Source organism: Dipodomys merriami, unplaced genomic scaffold, assembly GCF_024711535.1.
Source record: "Dipodomys merriami isolate MVZ:Mamm:240054 unplaced genomic scaffold, mDipMer1.0.p SCAF_143, whole genome shotgun sequence".
Classification (NCBI taxonomy): Eukaryota; Metazoa; Chordata; class Mammalia; order Rodentia; family Heteromyidae; genus Dipodomys; species Dipodomys merriami.
This window is the reverse complement of record NW_027202749.1, coordinates 2,712,429-2,729,318: the sequence shown is the minus strand read 5'-3', so window position 1 is coordinate 2,729,318 and position 16,890 is coordinate 2,712,429. Positions and strand designations below refer to the sequence as shown.

Sequence of the window (16,890 nt, the reverse complement as noted above, 5' to 3'; positions counted from 1 at the left end):
GAGCGGCTCCTGGACCCTGTCTCTCCCGGGGTGGGAGGGTGCTGGGGAACGTGACACCGCCTCCCACTGTGCAGGGCGCCCACGAAGCCACGCGCCTGCCCAGTGGCTGCTGAGCCAAGCCCACTGCTGGGGGCTGAGCACAGCTCCGGCCCACGCGTGGGGGTGATGTTCCGGTCAGGGGGGTCATGCAGTGGGGGAGGGGGTCAGGGGGGCTGAGGACAGCCCCGGCCCACGCGTGGGGTGATGTTCCGGTCACGGGTGGGCGCGGGCGCCGTCGCTTCTCCTCCTTGAGGCCCAGCTGTCAGCCCAGCTCTGCCGCTTCCTCCGATGTCTGACGTTCCCGCCCAGCCACGGGCCTGGGTGACTGGCAGAGGAATCCCCCCCTGCAGTTTCTTTGTCCCCATCTCTCTGCATCTCTGACTCTTCTTATGAGGGCATCATCACTGAACTTGGGGCCACCCCACACCCCGGATGCTCATCCTGAGCTCCCTGACTGCATCGCCAGGACCCTGTGTCTAAGCAAGGTGCGGCAGGAGGGGGAGGACTCACACTTTCATAAGACACCAGCCATCCCAATCGACTCTCCAGAGCTGGGGCCTGGTTTAAGTGGCAGAGTGCCAAGTAAGTCTGCACTCTGCATTCAGAACCCCAGTACTGCCAAAAATAAAAGGAATAGAACCTTCTGCTACTTGCCCGATCGCCCTGTGTTCAACACAACCAACCCCCCCACCCCCGTCTCCGTCAGTCCCTTGGGCCTGCCTCTGAATTCCTGGGTCACTGTTGACCTGAGACAGTGCCCTCTCTGCCATATACGGCCTCCTCCTCCTCATCCCCTTCTTCCTCCATCCTGCCCTACTTGGTTTCCTGGAGGACCCCAGTCAGCTCCGAGCCCTGATTCAGATGTGAACAGTGCTGTGCCCCGTCTCAGCTTCCTCCAGGACAGTCTCTCTAATAGCTAAGACCTTGAGTCTCAGTGGTACACAATAGTACTGGCATTGGGTTACCTCATGGGTGGGTGGAAGGATGAGTGGATGGGGGTGGGGGCGGGGGAGTAGGGGATGGATGGATGGGTGATGGATGGATGGATGGATGGATGAGTGGATGAGTGGACAGGTAAGTGGATGGATGGATGGATGAATAGAGAGATGAGTGGATAGATGGATGAGTGGATGAATGGATGCATGGATGGATGATGGATGGATGATAGGTGATGGATAATGAATGAGTGGATGGACGGATGGATGGATGGATGATAGATGGATGGATGGATGGATGGATGATAGATGGATGATGGATGAATGGATAGATGGATGAATGGATGTTGGATGAATGAATGGATGCATGGATGGATGGATGCATGGGTGGATGGATCGATGATGGATGATGGTTGCATGGGTGGATGGATGATAGATGATAGATGATGGATGGATGGATGGATGGATGATGGATGGATGGATGATGGATGGATGATGGATGAATGGATGGATGGGTGATGGGTGATGGATGGATGGATAGGTGATGGATGGATGGATGGATAATGGACAGATGATGGATGGATGATGGATGGGTGATGGGTAATGGATGATGGATGATGGATGATGGATGGATGGATGGATGATGGGTGATGGATGATGGATGGATGGATGGATGGATTGCACTGAGCAGGGTGTTGGAGTAGACCAGCTGTTCCCATGTGTGTGGAAGGGGCAGCACCCAAGCACTTGAGAGGCGCTGGCTCATAACCCCTGCCTGCTTTGCGTTTCAGCTTATCCTCGTGAGCTCTTCCCTGAGTGCCCGGGAGCAGAGCCTGTTCCTCAGCACAGATGAGGGTGCCAGCTTCCAGAGGCAGCCCATCCCCTTCCTCGTGGAGACCCTCATCTTCCACCCCAAGCAGGAAGACAAGGTCCTTGCCTACACCAAGGAGAGCAAGGTGAGATGGCACAGGCCGGGCGCGGTCTGTGTGGCGGGCACATCCACCCAGCCCTCGCTGGCCAACGCCAGGCTGGACAGACATCAAGTCAGAGCAGAGGCTCAGAGCCCGAGCTGTGGACTTGAGCAGGGCCCAGCTGGGGCCGGGAGGTACGGCGCTGCGCCAACACTGCTGTGTGGCTGTGTGTTGGTGTCAGGAGTCATGCCATGTGGCACTGGCGTTAGACATGAAGGACGTGGGTTGCACCGAGGCTGGTGAGGCGGAGTCAGGAAGTCACAGCCACTGTGGGAAGGCGCCCCTCTGTGGCTCCTCTTTGCATACCAATCGTGGCCCCTACTTCCAGAATGTTCTGCACACCTTCCCCTACCAGCATCACTGGGCCTTTCCCTTCCTCTCAGCAGGAAGAGTGAATTGTCCTTCAGTCCTCCCTGGGAGCCGTGGCCCGTGGCCCCATGGGAAGTAAGTGCAAGAGAAGAGGTCCCAGGCAGAGAAGAAGAGCTGTGCAGGGTGGGGCGGAACTGGGCTGTGGAGAGCCCGCCCCTGCCCGGGCCTGAGGGGCCGCGTGGGAGAGGCCAGGGCCTGGGAGAGGCTTAGCAGGCCCTGTTGTTGCTGCTACCACTCCAGGGAGCATCCTCCTCTTTCCCAGGCGCGGGTGGCTGCAGTGTCCCTTGGCTAATGGCCGTATCACATTCCATCTTCTAGGGCCATGTAACCAAATCTCTGCTCCATTTTTGTGATGGCCGCTGTGCATGTGCATGGGTGTACATGGTGCACACATGAGTCACGCATGCCCCTAGGTGTACACATGGGAAGTCTCCCCCTTGTGTATGGATCCATGTGGTCACACTGTGCATCCACCCTAATGATTCCCACGCCTTCACTGTGATGGCCACCAAGTCCCTTTTACTCTGAAGGAGAACAGTCACAGTTCTGAGGTTCGATGTGATTGCCTTTCAAAGAGACCGTTCAAAGAAATCATCTTTAAGTTGTTATACGAAGGTTCAGGGATGGATGGATGGATAGATAGATAAATAGATAGACAGAAAGATAGATGAATGGAGAATGAATGGATGGGTGATAGATGGAAGGATGATGGATGGATGGATAGGTGGCTTCTGGTTGGATGGATGATGGATGATAGATGGATAATAGATGATGGATGGATGGATGGATGATGGATGGATGATGGATGATGGATGGGTGGATGGATGGATGATGGATGGATGATGGATGGATGGATAGGTGGCTTCTGTTTGGATGGATGATGGATGATAGATGATGGATGAGGATGATGGATGGATGATGGATGGATGGATGATAGATGGATGTATGGATGTATGGATGATGGATGGGTGATGGATGATGGATGGATGGATGAGGATGATGGATGGATGATAGGTGGATGGATGATGGATGGATGATGGATGGATGATGGATGGATGATTGATGATAGATGATGGATGATGGATGGATGATGGATGGATGGATGAGGATGATGGATGGATGATGGATGATGGATGATGGATGGCTGATAGATGATGGATGATGGATGGCTGATTGGTGGTCTCTATCCACAGGGATAAGCAGGTCAGTGGAGACTCCTGGTGGAGCAGACTGGCCGCCTCCATCCCCGCAGCTGTCCTTGCTGCCTGACATGGCCACTTGTCCCAGGGCCGCCTCTGCCCAGCATCTTTCTCGGGACTATGTGTGATCTGGATATTAATAGCACTACTTAGCCTTCCATGTAATTAGACTGAAGCACAATCACGGAGACTTATTTTCCCACAGAAATTGACTGCTTTACAATTGCTCTTTAATTTATGGTGCCCTGAAAAATTAATGGAGCTGAAATCTTGGTTATTTTCCTTGGTTCTTTTTCTGCGACTAGCAGGGAAGTCAGAGGGGGAGGAACAAAGGTTTCGTTGAGGTAAAGAAGAGTTTGGAGGATTAATCGCAGTGGCAGCGGGGCTCTGTTCTGGGGACTTCACGGCCTTTCAAAGCTCTTTAGTGCCAAGCTCTCCAAGTGCCAAGCTTGGAGTCACTCCCTCCCTCCGCCCAGGGTGCCCAGAGCGGCGCACGCTGAGAATCAGCCCAGGGGCGCTGGGGGTGCTGGGCTCGGCTGGACTTTGACGGGATGTAGCTGGGTGTGGCTACTGGGCTTCAGGCCTTCGCCTGACTCTTCTAGGGGCAAAGCAAGCCACCCAGAAGCTTGAGTGGCGGCTTTGAGCCCCACTAACACCACTGACCAAAGCAAGTCACACGGAGCCATGTCCCCAAGGTGGGAGAGACCAGGCGCACAGGATGTAGGGGTGCGTACAAACCTGACCCCCACCCCGTCCCCGCTCCTCCCGCCAGGTGCCTGCCCTTGCTCTGCCAGTGCCCCCCTCGGGCTGCCCTGCACCCCACCACCCTTCCCTGGCTATGCCATCGCAATTTGGGGCGCTCCCGGGCCCCGTTAACCTGCGCAGACCTCCTGCATACCAGCCCGCTCCCCACGCCTCCTGAGGCTCTGCAAACACGGGTGGCTCCGGGGACCGGTAGGAGGGGAAGCCCCGGCACGTCCCACGCAGCTCACTGCAGACCACGCACTGAGGACGGCGCAGGAGCTGGCGCCAGCTCCCGTTCCCTGGGCCTGGCCACGGCCGGCTCTGCAGAGCTGCGGACAGGCCCGTCTGAGACATAGTCAGGCTTGCTTTTCGTTTTTGCTGGTCCTGGAGCTTCATCTCGGGCTGGGTGCTGTCCCTGAGCTTCTTTTGTTCAAGGTCAGTGCTCTACCACTTGAGCCACGATGCCACTTCTGTCTTTTTTAAGTAGTTTTTTTTTTTTTTTGAGATAGCATCTCAGGGTGTTTCCTGCCCAGGCTGGCTTCCAACTGTGATCCTCAGCTGTTAGGTAGGCGTGAGCCACAGGCGCCCGGCTGGACTCACTTCTTTGTCTTATTCAACTTACCTCCCATCAGGACCCTCTTCTACTCTCCTTCACACCATGGGAGTCTGGGGCAGAGCCAAGACTGCCTTCCAGATACACAGGGGAGTAATAGCATCCAGGCTGGCCAGTCGAGTTCTTCTTCCCTGCAAGGGGAGTCTGAGTAGGTCTGTTGTTACTTTCTAACACAACAAACGTGGAGAAACAAAGGTGATGGCACAGAGAAAGGCAGGAAAAAGAAAGCCCCAGGAACACAGGGGCTGCGTTTATCCAAGTCCAAGTGCTGGGTGGGGAGGGCGGGTCCTGTGGTCAGTCTCAGAGCTTGGTGTGTGCATGGGGGGCGGAGTGTGAGGGTCCTGTGGTTTCCAGTGCCTGAGGCCACAGGTGTCCGGCACCGTGTTTGTGGCTCTCTGTGGCCCCAGTCCTCACAGGTGAAGCGATCACCATAGGGTGAGCCATGAGACTTCCGTCTCATCTGGACTCGTCTTTGCTCTGGCCGTTTGTACCTGGGGCTCAGGGCGTGGCTCATGCCGGGCCCTGTGAAGGAAGCTCTGTAGAACCTCTCCAAGGAGAGGCTTCGGGCTGGATGTGCCAAAGACACTGGCGTGGCCGGGACCCCAACCCCCAGGGAGCCTCGCCCTCTGCAGGCCCGCAAGGGGTGGCCTGGCTCACTGGGCAGACACACGAGGCCAGGGTGGATCCGGGCAGCTGAAGGGGCCGTCCCTGCGGCCCACACCTGGCCAAAGCCAGGACAGGAAGTCCAGCTGCTGCCTCCCACTCCCCAGACCAGGACCAGGTTTCTGTGACACGCTGGTCACCAGAAGTGTCCCACCGGGCCAGGGAAGTGCCCCTTCCTCCTTGGCCCTCCATACCTCTCACAGAAGCCGCGCACCGGTGGCTCACACCTGTCATCCTAGCTACTCAGGAGGCTGAGATCTGAGGATCACGGTTCCAAGCCAGCCTGAGCAGAAAAGTCCGTGAGACTCTGATCTCCAATGAACCACCAGAAAACCAGAAGAAGCGTTGTGGCTCAAGTGGTAGAGCACCAGCCATGAGCAAAAAAGCTCAGAGACAGCACCCAGTGCTAGGAAACTGAGTCATTAGAATAAAGAGCAGGGAACAGCCTGGACAGACCAGATCAACTGTAACGGAAGGTTGAAGAGGGACGCCATGGTGACGGGAGAGTCAGGAGACACAAGGCGTGACTTAACAGCGGCTGGGGTGGAGGGACTTGAATGGGGGTCACGGGTGGGGGGCAGGTCCCAGGTAGCTGGAATGTTCAAAGACTTTCCCAAGTCTGTGGTACAGGTCTGTCCGGCCGTCACCTGAGAGGGTGGGGAGTGAAGGTTCCGGGCTGGAGGATTTGGGGGAGGGGAGTCGGTGGCCAAGCCATGGGAACAAGAGTGAGTTACGCGAACAAAGCAGATTCCCATCACGCAGGCCTTGAGTGCAAGCCCCAGGGCTAGCACACATGCACACTCATGCACACACAGGTGTGTCCCTGTATGCATGCACACAGATTCAAAGGCCAGGGCTTCATCATGCCAGGGCGGCTCCCATGTTCGCGGGTAGGGCGTAGACACACAGTGAGCCCACAGGGCAGCTCCGTGTCCACGGGTAGAGTGTAGAATGCAGTGAGCCCACGGGGCAGCTCCGTGTCCACGGGTAGAGCGTAGACACGCAGTGAGCCCATGGGGCGGCTCCCGTGTCCATGGATAGAGAGTGTAGACATGCAGTGAGCCCACAGGGCAGCTCCCGTGTCCACGGGTAGAGTGTAGACACACAGTGAGGGCACGGAGCAGCTCCCATGTCCGTGGATAGAGAGTGTAGACACACAGTGAGCCCATGGGGCGGCTCCTGTATCCGCAGATAGAGCGTAGAACGCAGGAGGGCAGGTCCGGCAGGAGGAGTCATCCACACGCCTGGCCTGCAGAGCGGAAATTCTTCCTCTCTGGCCTTCAGGGATCGGGCTGTAAGCTCTTGCCCTGGAGTCAAACGTGCGCATCCACTCGGAAAACAGGCTGCCTGAGCACCTGGCCGGAGAGGAGGCTCAGCCCGGGGCTGGACCTGTGGGGCCGGGCCAGCAGAGCGCCAGGCAGGAGGGAAGTGAGCCCCTGCTGTGGGGGCTTCCCTCCCCCCACGCCGGGAGCCGGGGCCTGCCGGGCAGGCTGGAGGCGAGGTGGGGGTGTCTATTACAGGGTCCTATGCCAGGAATCCACACCGAGGGGACTGAGAATGGGAGGCGGGGGTGCATGCGGCCCGTGTGACTTCCACGTACCGTGGGGAGGCCTGCGGCAGCTGGGCAGAACATCGGGTGGGGCTTGGATGCAGAGCTGCAGCGCAGACGCAGGAACTGCAGTCGGGAGGGAGGAAGAGGAGGCTGTCCACGAATGGGGACGGCGCTGACCCCAGAGAGACGTGCAGGAAGAGTGTGATTGGCCGGGGAGGCGGAGCCGCGTGCCGGACGGGCAAGGCGCCCTTCCAAGCGGAGGGAGGGGGGAGCCAGATGGAGGCCATGTCTCCACCTCTGGACAGGCAAGTTTTGGGGATGCTCACCTGTGGTGTAGCACCGATGGCTCCGGAGCTGAAGGAACAAGGATTTCATTGTCCAGTGTAGCATAGAACCTTCCAGAACAGCTTGCATCTCCAGAAACCCAGGAGAGGTCCTCCCCCCCCTCCACCCCAGCTGGGGCGGCCAAGATCATTGAATGACATGGAGCCTGCACCCGCTTTCCCGCACGGGCAGGGAGGGACACCTGTCCTGCGGTGATCTCTGGGGTCCCCCCGACACTGGCCAGTGTAGGAGAGGTAGGGTGGCCGTGGGAACCCGTGGAGTCGTAGCGCCTGCACTCCTGCAGCCCTGGCCGCGGGCTGCCCCCGGTCCTGATGGAATCCCCGTCTCCCCTCTCTGCCCCGCAGCTCTATGTGTCCTCGGACCTGGGGAAGAAGTGGACACTTCTGCAGGAGCGCGTGACCAAAGACCGCGTGTTCTGGTGAGAGCCCGTCCGCCCCTCCCCAGGCCACACCCCCGGCCCTGGCGCCTCCCCTGCCCTGGGTCTGCCCGGGGAGATGGAACTTGGAAGCGGTCAAGAGTCCTGGCCGTGTCCACCTCCAGCCCTGGGGCGTCACCAGTGGCCAGGCTGTGCTACCGCCTGGGCCTTCCTCCCCGCGCCTCTGCTGCTTCCTCAGAGGTAGAGGGGTGACCTGGGGGCGGGGGCTCTGCAAATGCCGGCTCGTGGTGTACCTACTTCTCTTTGCTGGGGCTGCCCTTGGCTCTGCCAGACAGGGCCCGCTCTCCTTCCCCACCCGGCCCCCTGTCGCAGGCTCGGGGCTCCCCTGCCTGGCCCCCACTGCGGAGCAAGGAGCAGCCCTGGGGAGACATGCATGTCCCCGCGTGCCCACCCTGCCGGCCACGGGGCCCAGCAGGAGGGGCCAGGGCAGGTGAGGTGGGGCTGGACCCCAGGTGAGCTTGCAGACCACACCAGACCCGGGAGGGCCTGCCCCTCACCCGCATTCCCCCGTGGGGACCCCTCGGCCCTCAGTGGGACAGCAAGGCCGCTGAGCCTCCCAGGACCACTCCCTGGACACTGGACTCAGGGAGGACTGTGCAAGGCAGCAGTGGGGCGCGGGGAGCCAAGGCCGCAGGCGCAGGGCCCCATGCCAAACTGTGACCCCCAATTCTTTCTTCTTTTTCTGTTTCTGTGTGTGTGCGCACGTGCACGTGCACTCCATTACTAGGGCTTGAACGTAGGGCCTCACACTCTCGGCTTCTTCCTTCCCTGCTAGCCCTCAAACACGTGAGCCAGTTCTGGCTTTCTGTTGGTTACTTTGAGAGAGTCTGCCTGGGATGGATTTGAACCAGGATCCTCAGATCCCAAGCCTCCTGAGAAGCGGGGATTACAGCATGAGCCCTGGCACCGGCTCTGGTTCCTTCTGACTCGGCTCTCTTTGGAGATGGACAGTTACCTTCAGATCCTCTCCATCTGCATCTGCCACACGCGTGCGCACACACACACGTGCGCACACATACGCTTCCATGCCTTCCTCTTTCTGTCGCACCTGAGCACTGATTTCTAACACATGTGGACGCGGACCTTGGATCTTGTCTCTTGGCCGGCCCAAGTCTTGTCGGGGGGGGGGGGGGGAGCACACTGGGAACGCCCCTCCCCTCTCCTCGCTCGCTCGTAACCAGGAGAGGGGTTGGTTTCCTGCCTCCACCCCCTGTCCCCGGGGCCTTCCTCAGGTCAGCACTGGCCCTGGAGACCATGTCCTCGGCTCTGGGGACAACCGAGGATGCCCCTCCATGCGTGACCTCCGCAGTGCCCAGCCGCCACGGACGGCTCCAACGTCCGTCATGGAGCGCGGGAGCTGCGGCCAGAGGGACCCCAGGCATTCTCAGGGGGCCAGGGGGTGGGATTCTGGGCTGTGTCCGGCCAGGGACTGAGCAGTCCGTCCACACTGAGGCCAGTCCCAGGTCAGGCTGAGGGCGTCCCAGCCCCGCCTGGCTCGTGGAGACTCTCGGCTGGAGAGCACACAGCGCTCAGACGCTGGGAGGGAAATCGGCACTAACTCAGACGTGCTACCATCTCAGATCAGTTTCCTGCCCAAGCCCGCAGAGGTGTTGTGTGTGGGAGATAACCACAGCAGGCATCTGGCTGCTGGGGCGACGTGCTTCCTCCCGGAACGTGCTGACAGCCGGTGATGCACATGCGCACGCGTGCACACGTACTCACACACGCACACGTGAGTGCATGTTTTAGCGGCATCTCTGCAGAGCTCTGTCCCTGAGTGGACGGCAGGACCTGTGGCCGCCCTGGCCTGGCTGCAGTGGACTGGCCGCACAGCACCCTCTCCCCAGGGAGGCCCGCGTGGCACGGGGGAGGCGGCACCCTGCCCGGTGCCCGCTGCAGACCGGGCCTCTCGGTGGCCCAAACTAACGTCATCACAGCTGCCGCCGCCGCCGCCGGGTACTTCCCGTGTTCATTACCACATGCCAGGCACCAGACTGGCTCAAAGCAATCCTCCTGGTCTTCCTAAGGCTACATGGGGAAACTGAGGCTCGGGGAGGCCGGAGCACTCACCCGAGGTCTGCCCCTCAGCAGCAGCTCTAGGCCTGGGCCGGATCTGACTGAGGCGATCAACCCTGCAGCCCGCCTCTGAGGCCTCGGTCTGGTCATCAGTCAACGAGTGGGTAGGTGGGTGAGTGAATAAGAAATCAGGGAGTGAATGAATGAAGGAAGGAGTGAATACATGAGTGAAGGGCGACAGGGTGTGGGCAGGAGTGGGTACCACTTTACAGATGATGGTGAGGTCAAGACCCAGCACCGGTCCACAGTACTTAGCACTGGATACATGCAGGGAGGTGAATGGGTGAGTGGAGGGACGGATGGATGGACGGATGGATGGCTGATAGATGGGTGGATGCACGCATGTGATGATGCTTAGTCCACTGGTGTTCTGCTGCTTGAACCAGGCCTCCAGCAATGGATAGATGGATGGATGGATGGTGGATGGGTAGATATGCAGATGGATGGATAATTAGTGATAAATGGTGGGTGGAAGGCCGGACGGCTGGGCGGCTGGCTGGATAATGGATGGGGAGATGGAGTGAATGGGTGGATGGCTGTGTGGTTGGAGGAATTAAAGATGGGTAAAGGCATGTATGTTTACATGAGCAGATGAGGTAAGTTCAGATGACTGGGTAGATGGACGAGTGCGTGGATGGACAGGTGGACTTATGACGGGGAACAGGTGGACAGGTGGTGGACAGGTGGTGATGCTGATTGGCTTCTCGCTTTCCTGCTTGCTCCTGGGGAGCAAAGGCTGTGACTGGTTGGTCTCTGCATCCTTGGCTCCTGGCACGCCGCACTCTGCAGACCTTTCTTAAAACAGGGCATGCTGAGGGCAGGTGGCTGGGGGCGACGGCCACTCAATGCTGGTGGCGTGGAGAGCTGCGCTCCAGGCACCCGTGCCCCTGCGTGCTGGGAGCGGGGGGGAGGGCAGGCCTGTGCCCCTGCGTGCTGGGAGCGGGGGGGAGGGCAGGCCTGTGCCCCCGCGTGCTGGGAGCGGGGGGAGGGCACACCCGTGCCCCTGCGTGCTGGGAGCGGGAGGGGAGGGCACACTGGTGCCCCCGCGTGCTGGGAGCAGGGGGGAGGGCAGGCCCGTGCCCCCGCGTGCTGGGAGCGGAGGGGAGGGCAGGCCCGTGCCCCTGTGTGCTGGGAGCGGGGGGGAGGGCACACCGGTGCCCCTGTGTGCTGGGAGCGGAGGGGAGGGCACACCGGTGCCCCTGCGTGCTGGGAGCGGGGGGGAGGGCACACCTGTGCCCCGGCGTGCTGGGACTGGGGGGGAGGGCAGGCCTGTGCCCCTGCGTGCTGGGAGGGGGGGAGGGCACACCCGTGCCCCCGCGTGCTGGGAGCGGGGGGGAGGGCACACTGGTGCCCCCGCGTGCTGGGAGGGGGGGGGGGAGGGCAGGCCTGTGCCCCTGTGTGCTGGGAGGGGGGGGAGGGCACACCCGTGCCCCCGCGTGCTGGGAGCGGGGGGGAGGGCAGGCCCGTGCCCCCGCGTGCTGGGAGCGGGGGGGAGGGCACACCCGTGCCCCCGCGTGCTGGGAGCGGGGGGGGGAGGGCAGGCCTGTGCCCCCGCGTGCTGGGAGCGGGGGGGAGGGCACACCGGTGCCCCTGCATGCTGGGAGCGGGGGGGAGGGCAGGCCGGTGCCCCTGCGTGCTGGGAGCGGGGGGGAGGGCACACTGGTGACCCCGCGTGCTGGGAGCGGGGGGGAGGGCACACTGGTGCCCCTGCGTGCTGGGAGCGGGGGGGAGGGCAGGCCCGTGCCCCGCGTGCTGGGAGCGGAGGGAGGGCACACTGGTGCCCCTGTGTGCTGGGAGCAGAGGGGAGGGCAGGCCCGTGCCCCGCGTGCTGGGAGCGGGGGGGAGGGCACACTGGTGCCCCCGCGTGCTGGGAGCGGGGGGGAGGGCAGGCCGGTGCCCCTGCGTGCTGGGAGCGGGGGGGAGGGCAGGCCCGTGCCCCCGCGTGCTGGGAGCGGGGGGAGGGCACACTGGTGCCCTGCGTGCTGGGAGCGGGGGGGAGGGCAGTTGAGATGCGCCCCCACCCCCGTTCCTCCACCAGGCCATTTTCACGGGCCACACGTGTACAGCGAGCAAGCTGCGGTCTTTGGCCTGGCGCTGTGTGGCCCTGCATCTGTGCTCACCTCCCTGGGCCTTGGCTCCTCATCTGTAAAAAGGGTGAAAACCTGGGTGAACATGGACAAGAGACCTGCGTGGTGCTGACCCCTGGGGACCCCCGAGCACCCCGAGGACTGCCCCCGTGGTTGTAGCTATCAAGTATGTCCAAGGAAAGACGCGCCGTGCCCTGGAAGTCAATTCTATTCCCAGGGTCGGGGTGAACGGTACCCGCTCTCTAAGGCAGAGTCCTGGGGCGGGGGGTGGGGTGTGGGCTTCCTGGGGTGGCTGGGGTGGAGTGTGAGATCGGGGTCACACAGACCCACCTGGGAGCCCGGCCCTGCCCTGCCCGACCTGGGGACGTGAAGCCTCCAGCACTCTGTTCTCTCCTGTGAAATACGAATTCAAGCTCTGCTCTGCCGTGCACGGTACGGTCAGGGCGTGTCCAGGCCCGGGGCACATGGTCCAAGATGGCAATGGGGCTCTGTCCCCCCAAGAGCCCTGCAGAGCCTTGGGGAGGGCTCAGTGCCTGAGAACCCGAGGCTTCCTGAGCTCCAGAGAGAAGGGGGAAGGAGGGGGGAGACAGAGACAGAGAGACAAAGAGAGAGAGAGAGGGAGAGAGACAGAGACAGAGACAGAGACAAAGAGAGGGGGGAGAGGGAGAGAGAGAGAATGAGAGAGAGAGAGAGAGACAGAGAGAGAGAGAGAGCACCTGAAGCTTCCCACCATGCTTCTTCCTTTTCTCGACACCAGTCCTGGGGCTTGAACTCAGGGCCCAGGTGCTGAGCTTTATTGCTCAAGGCTACTCAGCCCCCTGCCACTTGAACCACAGCCCACTTTGGGCTTGAGTGGTTCATTGGAGATAAGAGTCTCACGGAGTTTCGGCCCAGGCTGGCTTTGCACGGTGATCCTCAGATCTCAGCCTCCTGAGTAGCTGGGATGACAGTCATGAGCGCAGATGCCTGGGCTTCGATGTTCTTGCAGGAGGGGGGGGTGACTGGGGAGCCACCAGTGGCGGCGGACGGGCACCAGCTGGCTCAGATCTGGTCCTGGCTGGAACCCCAGCTGCCCCCCGGGGCTGTGTGACAGGACGGGTCTCTTTACTCCTGGGCTCCCTGCCGTGATAACCGGGCTATGCTGGGAGGTGGAACAGGAAGTCTTGTGAGTGGAAGTCTTCCTGGGAACAGCAGGATGCCACCCCAGCCCTGGGCCGGGCTGGAGGGACACTGGCTGGGCCTCTGTCTACTCCTGGGGGTCCCTGCACTCTTGCACAGACCATGGCCTTTGGACCACCGCGGCCTCCGGCGCTGTGGGGCCCAGGGGCTCGGTGCGGAAGGGCCGTGGGCCCCGCGGATGCCAGCCTCGGCTCTCTCCTCCAGGGCTGTGTCTGGCGTGGACGCCGACCCCAACTTGGTGCACATGGAGGCGCAGGACCTGGGTGGAGGTGAGTAGGGTGGGCACGGGCACAGAGGCCCGCGTGGCCCTGCCCGGACGGCCGACCCGGGCCCCGCGTGGCCCTGCCCGCACGGTTGACCGGGCTGTGCGGCGACGCGGCATGATTCGGGATGCGCTCGCTTCCCTGTGGGGATGAATTAGAGTGGAGGAGCTGTGCTCCAGCGTGAAGTCTATTCAAGGGCCGATTTGTTCCGGGCCCCTGAGCACAGAGCACTTCCCACCGCCCTCACAGCCCCCCGCAGGGCCCTGAGGTGGCCGCAGCCTCCGTAATCACCCTTCATGGACAGCGCAGCCCCCGTGGCCCACTCTGTGGGATGCACAGAGGAACAAGAGGCCCTGGCCTTCGGGTCTGGGTGAAGAGCCATCACTGGGAGTGACAGACCCCCCACGCCCCCCACGCCAGGCTGAGGCTGTCCCCCCCCACAGACCCCACAGTCACATGGCCCCTGGGGGCTACGAGGGTGGCCGACCGAGGTCACTGCGCAGACTAGGCTCTGGGCGGTCCTGCAGGGTGCAGGGCGGTGCCCCCCTGAGATCTGTGCTCCCCCTGCAGGTCAGTGAATCAGTGAGTGAGCGTGGGAATGAGCGCGGGTGTGAGCGCGGGAGTGAGCGCGGGAGTGAGCGCGGGTGTGAGCGCGGGAGTGAGCGCGGGAGTGAGCGCGGGTGTGAGCGCGGGTGTGAGCACGGGAGTGAGCGCGGGTGTGAGCGCGGGTGTGAGCGCGGGAGTGAGCGCGGGTGTGAGCGCGGGAGTGAGCGCGGGAGTGAGCGCGGGTGTGAGCGCGGGAGTGAGCGCGGGAGTGCGGGAGTGTAGGAGTGAGCGCCGGTGTGAGCGCGGGTGTGAGCGCGGGAGTGAGCGCGGGTGTGAGCGCGGGAGTGAGCGCAGGTGTGAGCGTGGGTGTGAGCGCGGGAGTGAGCGCGGGTGTGAGCACGGGTGTGAGCGTGGGAGTGAGCGCGGGTGTGAGCGCGGGAGTGAGCGCGGGAGTGAGCGCGGGAGTGCGGGAGTGTAGGAGTGAGCGCCGGTGTGAGCGCGGGTGTGAGCGCGGGAGTGAGCGTGGGTGTGAGCGTGGGTGTGAGCGCGGGAGTGAGCGCGGGTGTGAGCGCGGGTGTGAGCACGGGTGTGACTGTGGGAGTGAGCGCGGGTGTGAGCGCGGGAGTGAGCGTGGGTGTGAGCGCGGGAGTGAGCGCGGGTGTGAGCGCGGGTGTGAGCGCGGGAGTGAGCGCGGGAGTGAGCGCGAGAGTGAGTGCGGGAGTGCGGGAGTGAGCGCGGGTGTGAACGCGGGTGTGAGCGTGGGTGTAAGCGCGGGAGTGAGCGCAGGAGTGAGCGTGTGTGTGAGCGCGGGAGTGAGCGCGGGAGTGAGTGCGGGAGTGAGCGCGGGTGTGAGCGTGTGTGTGAGCGCGGGAGTGAGCGCGGGAGTGAGTGCGGGAATGAGCGCGGGTGTGAGCGTGGGTGTGAGCGCGGACGTGAGCGCGGGAGTGAGCGCGGGTGTGAGCTCGGGAGTGAGCGTGGGTGTGAGCTCGGGAGTGAGCGTGGGTGTGAGCGTGGGTGTGAGGCAGTCCCAGGGAATGGTCTGGCCACACCCGTGTCCATCCAAGCAAACCAACCCCGGGGAAACTGGCTACTTGGGGGACAGTGGGGCGGTCCTCCCTAGGGAGGGGTTGGATGCCCCCCCACATCCTCTCTGGGGTCTGGGATGGGACCCCCGTGTGGCCCTTCCCAGCCCAGCACAGGCCCGACTGCTCTCCACACTGCCCGGACCCACACAGCCCCGCCCCAGCTCTGTGGCCTGGGCAGAGCCAGCCCAGGGCTCCACAGCCACGGTGGCGCCGGACAGTGCCATGTCCGGGATGGATGGCAGGGCCAGCCGGGTCTGCCGTGGGATGTGACACGCATCTCCGGCAGGGTTCCGGTATATCACCTGTGTGATCCACAACTGCTCTGGGGAGACACCCGCAGCCGCAGGCCCGGTGGACGCCGGCTCCCTGACCGTGCAGGACGAGTACGTCTTCTTCAAGGTGAGCAGAGGTGGCCTGGCCTCGGGTCCCGGCTCCCGGGGCCCAGACCAGCCGCTGCCACAGCCCCGGGGTCCTGCTCGGGTCACGGGCCAGCCGGGGCTTTCCTGTCCCCTCCATGGAGCATGTGCTCAGCCCCGGGCAGCCCTTCCCCCGCCCGGCTGTGGCCGGTCCATCCCGCCTGGCCCCTCCCCGCTCCCGGGACGCTGCTCCAATGGCCCTGTGCACACCAGTGTCCTAACCTCCCCGCGCCCTCCGACCCCGGGCCTGACCCTACACATCCTGCCGTGTTTTTTGATCTCCCCAGTGCACACGCGTGAGCCCGAGGCTGGGCGGAGCTATGTGGCCCCCAGGGGAGCAGCAGGTCAGGAGGCTGGGGCCTCCTGGGGCCGGGCTTGCCACCCCGCCCAGCCTCCATCTCCTGGGCCAGCCCGGGTCTTGAGCCCCCTCTCGGGGTCTAGCTCCGATGCAGGCCCCAGAGCTGCCCCATGCGCCGTCCTTCCCCAGGAGGGCTGCCCCACGGTGAGGGGAGGCCCGGCCCGCGCGCAGCACTGGCCCCTGCGGCCCCGGCTGGCCTGAGCCTCTCCTGTGAGCCTCTCCCTCCCGCCAGGCTACATCCACAAACCGGACCAACTACTACGTCTCCTACCGCCGCGGGCCCTTCGTCCTAATGAAGCTGCCCAAGTACGCGCTGCCCAAGGTAAGGTGACCAAGCCGCCCGCCGGTCTCGCCACGTCTGCGCTCTTGGGGACGGCCAGTGCCAGGCACACAGCAGGTCCGTCAGCACACAGTAGGCCCACAGGCACAGTAGGGCTCCAGCGCTGCCAGGCGGGGTTCTAGAGGCCTCTCCTGAGCCCCGTGGAAACGTCCACGAGGCCTTTGTTAAACTTCTCTTTAAAAACAGAAAAGAAAAGAAAAAAAATGAAGGGAAAGGGAAGGAGCCGATGGCTTCGTAAATGAGCCCCTCGGCTCAGCTCCTAAATGAGGAGCTAATGCTTCTATTTCAGGAGCCAGCACTCGGTGCCGTGCGGGAGTGAGGGGCTCCCAGCATCAGGCGGCCTGGGGGCCACGGGACCCCAGTGGGAGGAGCCCACCTCCCCTCACCACCCCACTGGGGTGGGCGGGGCCCAGCCTGCTGCCCCGTCCTCTGGCCTTGAGCAGGCTCAGACTCCTGAGGCCTGGGGACCCAGGTGTCTATCCTCCTCCTCCTCCTCCACTTCCCTCCCTCCTTCCCTTCATTACCCTCCTCCCCCCTCCCTCTTTCTTCCCTTCTCCTCCCCCTCCTCCTCCCTCTCTTCCTCCCCCTCATTACCCTCCTCCCCCTCATTACCCTCCTCCCCCTCCTCTCCCCTCCTCATCCCCTTCCCCCTCCTCCTCCTCCTCCTCTTCTCA

The 16,890-nt window shown here is 62.7% G+C and overlaps 1 protein-coding gene across 1 annotated transcript in view; it reads left to right on the top strand.

Annotated features, from left to right (window-relative positions):
• Sorcs2 (sortilin related VPS10 domain containing receptor 2) overlaps positions 1–16,890 on the top strand; it is a 226,106-nt gene that overhangs the window by 169,639 nt on the left and 39,577 nt on the right. Inside the window, exons 4-8 of the mRNA XM_070021615.1 lie at positions 1,766–1,930; positions 7,775–7,848; positions 13,413–13,477; positions 15,389–15,501; positions 16,109–16,198. Of these exons, the coding sequence (XP_069877716.1) occupies positions 1,766–1,930; positions 7,775–7,848; positions 13,413–13,477; positions 15,389–15,501; positions 16,109–16,198 (507 nt within the window). The remainder of the gene's footprint in view (positions 1–1,765; positions 1,931–7,774; positions 7,849–13,412; positions 13,478–15,388; positions 15,502–16,108; positions 16,199–16,890) is intronic.